Source organism: Lampris incognitus, chromosome 10 (assembly GCF_029633865.1).
Source record: "Lampris incognitus isolate fLamInc1 chromosome 10, fLamInc1.hap2, whole genome shotgun sequence".
In the NCBI taxonomy this organism is placed as follows: domain Eukaryota; kingdom Metazoa; phylum Chordata; class Actinopteri; order Lampriformes; family Lampridae; genus Lampris; species Lampris incognitus.
In genome coordinates this window covers 23922684-23934503 of record NC_079220.1, presented here as the reverse complement: position 1 = coordinate 23934503, position 11820 = coordinate 23922684, and the positions used below count along the sequence as shown (strand labels likewise).

Here is an 11820-nt window from a genome sequence, read left to right as displayed (position 1 = left end):
AAAATATAATTCAAGAAATATCAGTGCCAGACGAACAGTGGCCTTTGAACAGCACCGGGTGTTGGAATGGAGAAATTAATTTTGAATTTCCCCCATAAAACATTGAGATGAAAGTACCCTTTTACCACTTTCAAGTCTAAGGCCCATGACACTGCCTTAAGATGTCTTGAAACTATGTAGACCTAACACATTAAAATCTTGATAATTAGATATGTTATTAAGTTATTGTATATCATGGTTGAGGGAAAAAAATAGTTAATATATACAAAGTGCTAACCATTAAGACATTCCTACTCAGTGATGCATACAGTAGTAGACTAATATGTTGCAAAAGGCAATGATTTGGTTCCATGACAGTATCGAAAGGCGCTTAAGATAATTTACATCTTGCACATGGAAACAAAAATACAGCTCTATACTATATACTTGCTCTGTCTACATCTATACATATGTACTTTATATCTATATTTAAAGGGTTTCATTCCAAAAGACTGTATAGACATTTTATGGGGCGGGGGGGGGGTTACTTAAGTCTATCAATGAGTATGAAGTAAAATACATTTGATGGTATCCTTAAAAAAATAGTATTTTGTGAGCCACCGCTTTAATACAGCCAAATTCAAAAGTATGCAATGATGCAGGAACTACTTTTTTCAAATCATCTGATAAGGTGTAGCTATGACTGGTCAATCAAGCTAACTAGTGATTGAACAGCTACTACTCCTACTACTAGTTACTACTAGTTACTAGTTAGTAGCTAGTCACTAGTTAGCTTGTACTGTCATTACAGCACTCGTCTCTTTTCATAACTGATTTTTAGATGTCTAATACAATAATGTATTAAAATATTCAATAATTTATCCTTATCTGTATGCATTTCCCTCTTATTCTTTCTTTCTATCTCTTTGTTTCTATACTGTTTCTACAGTTCAGCTTTTATCACACATTTTATTCTTTATAGAAATGAAATGCCTCTATAAAAATTAAGCTCGTTTTATTGCTCTCATGATCCACATTTTGTGGACTTTATTTAGGGCAATGTCAGGTAAGCTTATGTTTTCCTCCATGACATTTACATGACTAGCTGTTGGCCAAAGTCTCTGAATAACTGACGAAAATGTGTGTGATACTTGATGTATTTAATGACCACTGGAAAGTTTAGGGAACCCAGAGAACAAGGGTGACATAAACCGTATAAACATCTGCCTGTAATGTATCACCTACACTCCTTTGATATGACTTATGTACCCCCCTGTTAACCAGTGCATTAGCTTAAAACAACTGGCGTTGTTCAAATTGGTCGATTCAGATATGATATTAATAAATCTGAACATTGTTGCAAATGCTCATTCGTACTTATTTCGGAATGAAACTCTTTTAAGTTTGTGTGCATGTGTATTATATACATACATACTGAGCTCCAGTATTTGTTCAGCGACCTTTTTGATGTTTTGGCTCCACACATTGATTGCTTCAGTCTGGCAAAGGGACTGCAACTACAATGAGGTTTAAATACAGACAGCCAATTTTCCTTTTTGAGTATTTTCATCTTAATCAGAGGAGAAAAAAACAGCATTAGTTAAAGGCTATCCTGTAGAGCCCTTCCTGAGGAGAAACCTGATTCATTTAGGTTATGATGCATTGTCATTTAATGGTCACCTAATAAAAAGTCATTTTTAGGCCTCTTTTTGCTACTGCACTGTTAAAGTCTGTTTCTTGTGTCACATGCTCCATCAAATGACATATTGAATTGATGCTATTTTGCAACTTCGCAAAGGTCTACCAATGGCCTTGTTTAAAGACTGCATTGCTATAGTCTCAGGTGGAATCCTTACAATTTGTCCATCATTTAAAGTGCAGTGAACGCAAAATGGTAAAATGTTTCCCCTCAGTACACCCCTGCACACACAGAGGTCAAATTGTAAACAAGCTCGTAACATGCTCAAGAATTTTGTGCATGTGCCAGAAAACATCCAACACGCAGCTTGAAAATCCTTTCAGTGCTCACTAGTGTGACCTTCACAACTAGTGTCCCTATTAAATATTTTTTACAACATACGCTGATGAGCCAAAACATTATGACCACGCACAGGTGAACCAAATAACATTGATAGTCTCCAAACAAGGGCACGTCATGATCTGGGTAGATTAGATGGTAAGCGAACAATCAGTTGTCATAGTTAACGTTTTGGATGCAGGAGAAATGGGCAGGAGTAAAGACCTGAGCGACTTTTGACAGGGGCCACATTGTTATGGCCAGAGTGGGTCAGAGCATCTCTGAAATGGTAAGGCTTGTTGGGTGGTCCCAGTCAGCAGTGGTGAGTATCTACCGACAGTGGTCCGAGGAGGGACTAACTGTAAACTGGTGACAGGATTTGGGGCACCCAAAGCTCATCGACAATTGAGGGCAACAAAGGCTATTGTGTCTGGTCCGAACCGACAGAATGTCTACTGTAGCACAAGTCACAGAAAATGTTAATGATGGTTATAGGAGGAATGTGTCACAATACACAGTGCATCACACCCTGCTGGTATGGGGTGTGTAGCCGCAGACCGGTCAGTGTGCCCATGATGACCCCTGTCTACTGTTGAAAGCAGCTACAATGCACATGAGTGTCGAAACTGGAACTTGGAACAGTGGAAAAAGGTCAACTGGTCAGATAAGTCCCGTTTTCTTTTCGATCACATGGATGGCCGTGTATGTGTGTGCCGTTTACCTGGGGAAGTGATGGCACCAAGATGCACTGTAGGAAGACGACAAGCCAGTGGAGGGAATGTGATGCTCTGGGCAATGTTCTGGCAAACCCTGGGTCCGGCCATTCATGTGGATGTCAATTTGAGAGATGCCACCGACCTAAACATCATTGCAGACCAGGTACACCCCTTAATGGCAATGCTATTCCCTGATGGCAGTGGCCTCTTTCAGCAGGATAATGCACCCTGCCACACTGCACACACATTATTCCGGAATGGTTTGAGGAACATGCTTAAGTGTTCAAGGTGTTGCCTTGGCCTCCAAATTCTCCATATCTCAATCCGATTGAGCATCTGTGGGATGCGCTGGATTGACAAGTCCGATCCATGTTAGTGTCACCTCGCAACTTACAAGACTTCAAGGATCTGCTACTAATGTTTTGGCGCCAGATACCAGAGGACAACTTCAGGGGTCTTGCAGAGTCAACGCCTTGGCAGGTCGGCACTGTTTTGGTGACACTCGGAGGACAAACAGCATATGAGGCAGGTGGTCATAATGTTTTAGCTCATCAGTGTATAATTCTAATGTGTGTCTGCCAAATGTATTGAGCACCCTAAAATGTATAAAAATACTGAACTCAATCATTCACTCTGGCTAAAAACATTCAAATTGAAGTTGCATGTCTATAATTAAACCTCAAAGCAATCACATGAAACTGACCACAGTGTACAAGACCACACCATTATATATCGCTTTCCAAATACATAAGTTGCCCACTGTAACTTAGGCACGGAGAAAATAGCTGCATTACCTAAATTAATGTAACTACTTGTCTAGATATCATTGAGGCCTCTGTGCTGCACGTGCAGGAGATTGCATGCTAGTTGACAGCTTTCTGGAAGATGCCATCTTATCAAGAGGCTTTTTCCCATTTGTAGGAGACTTATGATTCATCTCAGCGATGGAAGACTTGGACTTGCCTACATTTAAAAGAGAGCGACTAAGAGAGCTTGAGGACTTGGAAGAATCCTTTTTCTCTAACTTTTTCTCCCCTGATTGAGTCTCTGTGGAAGCCTGCGAAGAGGCTTTGTCTGACGTCTCTCCGCTGTCTTGACCTTTGTCTTTTGCCTGTGCACACTGCTTGCCTGTCCTTTCTGAGCCCTTTTTTGCCATCATGGTGCTCTTTCCCAAATCAGCAGACCGCCTGCTTTCCCTTTGGCGGAGAGCATTCTTAAAGAAGGACAATCCCTTGTCTTCAGATTTGCTGCTGCGCCGCACGTCCTTAGAAGACACACTGGGTGAGCGCAGGCTGGTGACAGAGGAACTGCTGCTGGAGCTCCTCACTGACCTCCTTTCAGGACGGCTGCCTTCACCACTCTTGGGCTGGGAGGAGCGGGCAATGGAGCTGCCTCGGGGACTGTCAACCAGTGGGCTAGAGTGCATGGAGTCCCGGCTGAAGCTCCTCTCTACCAGTCTCTTCCTGCTGCTGGTGCCATTCTTCTCACTACTGGTGGAGTTCTTTGCAGAGGGAGAAGGGGAAGCTGAGGACTGAGGTGTAGAGCACAGGCATTGTTTACGTTGTGGTGTCACCTCAAGAGGCTGAGGTGGCTCCTTCTTTTTAGAAGGTGTCCCACTCGGCGTAGAATTACTTTTCTTGGCACTGGCACTTTTGTCCTTGGTGTTGGTCACCTTTGGGCCCTTCACTGTAGTGCTAGAGGGTGCCTGGAAAGTGGAAGCCTTTTGGGTTGAGGACGAACACAGCCGTTTTTTGGCTATTCTTTCTTGCTCTGGTTTGCTAGAACTCTTTGTGGATCCTGTGCTTTCCAGCCTAGAGGCAAATCCTCCAATACTGCTTTTGCGCTTCTGCTCTTTGGAGGGAGCAACTTGTGAGGGTAATGTGTTTTGGTCTAGAGCTGTTAACTGGTTGTTATTTTCAGATGATTCAATCTCTGCATTCTTTTTGTCAGCTGGAGGGGGGACCTTGGAGTAGATCATGTCCAGGAACCTTTTATTGCTGTCCTGGTCAGTGCTGTTGCTCTCCATCATAGCTAGTGGAGCCCTGTTGCCAAAGTAGCGCTCATGTCTACTGTAACTGCCGAAACAAGATGTGGACACTTTGTCATCACAAGCCTCTCCTATCCTTTCTAGAGGAGGGGAGCAGCGAGAGTCAAGGGAGAACCGTGAGGGGGAGTTGGACCTCATGTGAAGCTTGGCCGAGAGAGACCAAGACGGCTTTATCCCAGTATCACTGAGGGCCAGAGGGCTGGCGATGGATGACCTGGAGGAAAAGCTCTGGCGCTGAATGCTCCTCACAAAAGGCCGGGCAGAGAATCCCCCTTGAAACAAAGAAAAGGTTTTATGAAAGCTTTTAATGAACAAACTGGAGAAAGAAAGAATTATTATTTCTATGGAGCGAGGACAAAAAAAACCCAAACAATTTGAAAACATCAATTCTAAACATTCAAAGAAAAGAAAACATCAGTGTGTGTATATATATGTGTGTGTGTGTGTGTGCGCGCGTCCATAACAAAACATATTTTCAACTAAATTAGTGACCATCACTTACTGAAATCATCAAACACATCTTTTATTGAGGGACACTTGCTGCAATATTCTTTGAAAACATTTTCCCATACAATATGACTCTAGACCATTAAATCAACTGTCTTTGGTGGTGAGTGCCACCTCACACAAAATTTAAATGATATATTTCCACTCTCGTTTTGGGACTTCTTTTTGGTAGCCATGACAGATGCAGTGTTTTTCTTTTTAAAAATAGAATACAATGTATTGTTTTCAAGAGAACAACAGAACACAAGCATAACAACTCAAACATACAACAGATGTCATGTTTACATTTTTGCAAAAGAGCATTTAGACATTTATCCAGACTATATCTGGTAATTTGGGTCAAATAGATCACTATAGATTACTATTCATGTACAAATGAGCTTGACATATCCCCTACTGTCAAACACCCACAAATAAAACTTATCTAGTTCAAATAGGCCTACAGAGAATAGTAGAGTGCTATGGGATTTTTCATTTTAAAAAGTGTGCCATGGCATGAATAAGGCTGGGAAACTCTGGTCTAATGTTTTGTGAATTCATATTGCAACACCTTTTTCTCACTACAGTCTGAGACACCCAACACAAACACGTCGATCATAAATTAGATTTCCATACTGGCTCCGTCCTGGCCTGGGTTACCAATGACCACCACTGGTACTGTTGGCCAGCAGGATGCCGGAGGAACCTATGCTACTGTTGGGTGAAGGGGAAGGGGAAGGCATGTCCACAGGCAGAGGGAGAGGAGGGCAGGTAGGAGTGTGGAGGTGAGAGTCAGAACTTTGAATGCTGGCACTAGTATGACTGGTTAAGGGAGAAAGCTGTCTGATATGATGGAGAGAAGGAAGGTAGATATACTGTGTACACAAGAAACCAGGTGAAAAGGGAGTAAGGCCAGGTGCATCGGAGGTGGGTTCAAACTCTTATACAATGGTGCAGGTGGGAGGAGAAATGGGGTAGGGGTAATTCTGAAGAAAGACTATATCAAGAGTGTGTTGGAGGTGAAGACAGTGTCAGACAGAGTGATGAGTATGAAGCTGGAAATCGAAGGTGTATTGAATAATGTTGTCAGAGCATATGCCCCGCAAATTGGGTATGAAGTGGAAGAGAAAAAAATTCTGCAGTGAGTTGGATGAAATGGTGGACAGTGTACCCAATGAGGAGAGAGTGGTGATTGGGGCAGACTTCAATTGGCATGTTGGTGAAGGGAACAGAGTTGATGGGTAGGTATGGTGTCAAGGAGAGGGATGTAGAAGGACATATTTTGCAAAAAGGATGGAAATGGCTGTAGTGAATACATATTACAAGAAGAGGGAGGGCCACAGGGTGAAGAGTGGAGAAAGGTGCACACAGGTGGACTATATCTTAAGCAGGAGGTGCAATCTGAAAGGGATTGGAAACTGCAAGGTTGTGACAGGGGAGAATGTAGCTAAGCAGCATCAGATGTTGGTCTGTAGGATGAGTTTGGAGACCATGAAGATGAGAGTGAAGGCAGAGCAAAGGATCAAATGATGGAAGTTGAAGTAGAAAGACTGTTGTGTGGAGTTCAGGGAGGAGCTAAGACAGGCACTGGGTGGGCAACTACTGCAGAAATAGTAAGGGAGACAGCAAGGAAGGTACTTGGTGTGTCATCTGGACAGAGTAAAGAAGACAAGGAGACTTGGTTGTGGTAAGAGGAAGTATAGAAAAGTACACGGAGGAAGAGGATGGTAAATAAGAAGTGGGATAGTCAGAGAGATGAAGAAAGCAGAGAAGAGTATAAGGAGATGTGGCATAAGGCAAAGAGACAGATGGCGAAGGCAAAGGAAAAGGCATATAGCGAGTTGTATTCGAGGTTGGACACTAAGGAAGGAGAAAAGGAATCGTACCCATTGGCTAGACAGAGGGAGCGAGCTGGGAAGTATGTGATGCAGGTTAGGGTGATGAAGGATATTGATGGAAATGTGCTGACAAGCGAAGAGTGTGTTGAGAGGGTGGAAGTAGCACTTTGAAGGGCTGATGAATGGAGAAAATGAGAGCGAGAGAGAAGGTTGGATGATGTGAGGATGGTGAATCATGAAGTGTGGTGGATTAGCAAGGATGAAGTGAGAGCAGCTATGAAGAGGATGAAGAGTGGAAAGGCGGTTGGTGGTCCAGATGACATACCTGTGGAGGCATGGGGATGTTTAGGAGAGATGGCTGTGGAGTTTTTAACTACACCGTTTTCATTTTTAACATGTGCCTGCACATTGTTTTTAATGACAATAAATTGAATTGAATTGAATTGAAATACAATCTGGGAAAATGAGATGATGTTTGAGGAGAAGAGAAGTAGTATACTGGTACATATTTTCAAGAATAAGGGTGATGTGCAGAGCTCTAGTAACTACAGAGGTGTATAGTTGATCAGCCACAGCATGAAGATATGGGAAAGAGTAGTGGAAGCTTGATTAAGAGGACAGAATGAAAGAATGAATGAAAGCCACTTTATTCAACATTGTATTCTTACAATGAATTGTATTTTTACAATGAATTTGTTCTCTGCATTTAACCCATCCTGTTGTATAGGAGCAGTGGGCAGCTGCAATGCCTGGGTACAAACTCCATTTCTTCTTTCCACTGCCTTGGTCAGGGGCACAGGCAGGAGCATTAACCCTAACATGCATGTCTTTTTGATAGAGGGAGGAAACCAGATTATCTTGAGGAAACCAACGCAGACACCTGGAGAACATGCAAACTCCACACAGAAAGGACCTGGGACAGCCTGGGGTTCAAAACCAGGACCTGCTTGCTGTGAGGCAACAGTGCTAACCAGTGGGCCACAGTGCCAACAATAATATCAGAAGGAGTTACACTGTGTCTTTGTGGATTTAGAGAAACCATATGACAGGGTGCAGAGCGAGGAGGTGTGGTATTGTATGAGGAACTCAGGAATGGCAGAGAAGTTTGTAAGAGTGGTATAGGATATGTATAAGGGCAGTGTGACAGTGTCGAGGTGTGCAATAGGAATGATGGATGGGTTCAAGGTGGAGGTGGGATTACATCAAGTATCAGCTCTGAGCCCTTTCTTGTTTGCAATGGTGATAAACAGGTTGATGGATGAGACCAGGCAGGAATCTCTGTGGACTATGATGTTCGCGAATGACACTGTGATCTGTAGTGAGAGTAGGGAGCAGGTTGAGGAGAGCCTGGAGAGGTGGAGGTATGCACCAGAGAGAAGAGGAATGAAAGTCAGTAGGAGCAAGATGGAATACAAATGTGTGAATGAGAGGGAGGACAGTGGAATGGTGAGCATGCAAGGAGTAGAGAAGGGTGGCAAAGGTGGATGAGTTTAAATACTTGGGGTCAATTGTTCAAAGTAATGGGGAGTGTGGCAGAGAGGTGAAGAAGAGAGCACAGGCAGGGTGGAGTGGGTGGAGAAGAGTGTCAGGAGTGATTTGCAACAGAAGGGTACCAGCAAGAGTGAAAGGGAAGGTTTACAAGATGGTAGTGAGACCAGCTATGTTGTATGGTTTAGAGATGGTGGCACTGACCAAAAGACAGGGGTCAGAGCTGGAGGTGGCAGAGCCAAAAATGCTAAGATTTTCACTGGGAGTGATGAAGATAGTCAGGATTAGGAATGACTATATTAGAGGGACAACTCAGCTTGGATGGTTTGGAGACAAAGAGAAAGAGAGGCGAGATTGAAATGGTTTGGGTATGTGCGGAGCAGAGATGCTGGGTATATTGGGAGAGGGATGCTGAAGATGGAGTTGCAAGCCAAGTAGAAAAGAGGAAGGCCAAATAGGAGGTTTATGGATGTGTGTTTTTTTTCACTGAGATACAATATTGGGATGGGATGGGGGGGAAAATCCCCTACTGTGGAAAGGCTCTCTCTCTCTCTCTCTCTCCTCTCTCTCATGCACACAAACACACAATCCAATTTCTTCTCAAACTTCAGAATTAATTCTATAATAGTGAATCATGAGAAAGATATTTTGAGCAAATAAAGGGAAATTTGAATGTTATACGAAAGTACATTTTCAGCTCATACTTAAATCAAGCTAAAACTCATTGGGCAGTTTATAGTATTGTAATTTGTTCTTAAAAATGTGCTTTAAACCACTCAACCAATGAAAAAAATTCAAAAAAAGTTATTAAATTTGTTATTCAAAGCAGAAAAAAGCCTATTCATTCCTTCCCATAAACAGATCGCTCATATATCTTTAAAATGAAAAGCACGTGCCCCTGGAGTAAAAAAATAATTATCTACGACTGAGAGCTAATCATCTTTCACCCACATCTAAATGTCAAGTTACAAAAAAAAAAAAGAGAGAAAGAAGTGGTTTATGAATAATCCGAACGGGAAAAACCAAAAACTTGGAGACAACTTGAACACCATCGAACTACAATAGATGCACCAAGTATGAATTGAATACTACCACCACCACTACTACTACTACTACTACTTTCGGCTGCTCCCATTAAGGATCACCACAGCAGATCATCCGTTTCCATTTCTTCCCGTCTTCTGCATCTTCCTCTGTCACCACCAGCCACCTGCATGTCTTCCCTCACCACATCCATAAACCTCCTCTTAGACCTTCCTCTTTTCCTCTTCCCCAGCAGCTCCATATTCAGCATCCTTCTCCCAATATACCCAGCATCTCTCCTCCACACATGACCAAGCCATCAAATTATAAATTGAATATTGGCTATAAATCCTTTAGCAAGATGTTTGTTTCACGCGTTACCATTTTAAGAAAGTTCCGCCTTTCTGAATGCTTTTTTTTAAAAATTTTGAGACACTTTATTGAGCCCTATAGGGAAATTACATTATGCATTTAACCCACTGTAGCTGTGTAGCTATGAGCAGCCGCTGTGCACCAACTCCAGTTTGTCTTGCCATGTCTCAACAAGGGGCAGATTGGAATATTAACATGCATGTCTTTTTTGATGGTGGGGGAAACTGGAGCACTCGAAGAAAACCCACCGCAGACACGGGAAGAACATGTAAACTCCTCCACACAGAGGATGACCTGGGATGACCCCCCCAAGGTTGGACAACCCTGGGGTTCGAACCCAGGACCTTCTTGCTGTGAGGCAACAGTGCTAACCACTGTGCCACCATGTCGCCCAAAGCATGATGTTTGGCCACCATATAACACCATTTATAGGGTTAATACACTAAATACCAACCCATCACCATATTGTCCAGTTTATTTGCCAGGGTTTTATTGTACTCATTCAGTACCTGCCGTTGAAATGAAACCCGAAAGTGCAAATAACAAGATTTGGTCAAAACCTAGTAAATGGCTGGACCATGTATGGTCAATGTTGAAAACTGTGGCCACTTTGTTACAGGGATAGTCAGTGGTAGTTTCTATAATGTGAATTTCTGGATGTTAAATGTCCTCCTGCAATTTTCTGTAGTGGTCCCAGTAATACTTGTTATTAAAGTGTACTGAAGTAGCATATCACATGACATGGTGATGTTAAAAAGGTTATAAATGAACTTGCAATAACAATACTTCCCAATCATATCTTGGGATGTTTGATTTGAAAGAGAACTTAATTTAACGGAAATTATAACTATTCTAATTGTTAACTCCCCCTCCTCTTTCACCTGTTTCTATCTGAAGATGTGTAATTTTTCTAAGACTAACTCTGTATTGAGTGTTTTGTCAGTGATTATTTTGGGTAGGGCTAGGCAATATAGCTGAAAAAAAATATCACTATAAAATGTTTCATTTCAGTTGATATTGATAATTGTTAATTTTTTTTCTCCCTTTTTCTCCCCAGTTGTATCCGGCCAATTACCCCACTCTTCTGAGCCATCCCGGTCACTGCTCCACCCCCTCCGCCGATCCAGGGAGGGCTGCAGACTACCACATGCCTCCTCCATTACATGCAGAATGGCCAGCCACTTCTTTTCACCAGACAGTGGAGTTTAGCCAGGGGCACGTAGCGCGTGGGAGGATCATGTTATTCCCCCCAGTCCCCCCCCCCCCGAACAGGCACCCTGACCGACCACAGGAGCTGCTAGCGCAGCAACCAGGACACATACCCACATCCGGCTCCCCACATTCATTAGCCAGAATATAAAGTACTCTGTGTTAGGCTTTTTGTTGTTTATTTCAGGATGCATATATGAATATGTATAAAAATGTATATTGGAAATTTTTCTGCCTTTTTAATTGTGTTTTCCTGAACTTTTAGTTGAAAAATCACAAAAGCCTTATTCTGTCTATAAATGATAATGTTCCATGTACGTCACATACACTGATGAGCCAACACATTATGACCACTCACAGGTGAACCAAATAATAGATCTTCTTCAAACAAGGGCTAATATCAAGGTCTGGGTAGATTAGATGGTAAGCAAACAGTCAGTTCTCGTAGACACCGTGTTAGATGCGGGAGAAATTGGCAGGAGTAAAGACCTGAGTGACTTTGACAAGGGCCAAACTGTATAGCCAGACGACTGGGTCAGAACATCTTTGAAACGGTAAGGCTTGTGGGGTGCTCCCATTCAGCAGTGGTGAGTATCTACCGACAGTGGTCCAAGGGGGGGACACACCCCAAACCGGCAACAGGGT

At 42.7% G+C, this 11820-nt stretch overlaps 1 protein-coding gene across 1 annotated transcript in view; it reads right to left on the bottom strand.

The window, feature by feature from the left end:
- Window positions 1-3420: 3420 nt before the first annotated feature.
- The window catches only part of usp31 (ubiquitin specific peptidase 31), a 73020-nt gene continuing 64620 nt past the window's right edge, over window positions 3421-11820 (bottom strand). The window contains exon 16 of the mRNA XM_056288205.1: window positions 3421-5031. Within this exon, the coding sequence (XP_056144180.1) occupies window positions 3536-5031 (1496 nt within the window). The 3' untranslated portion in view covers window positions 3421-3535. The remainder of the gene's footprint in view (window positions 5032-11820) is intronic.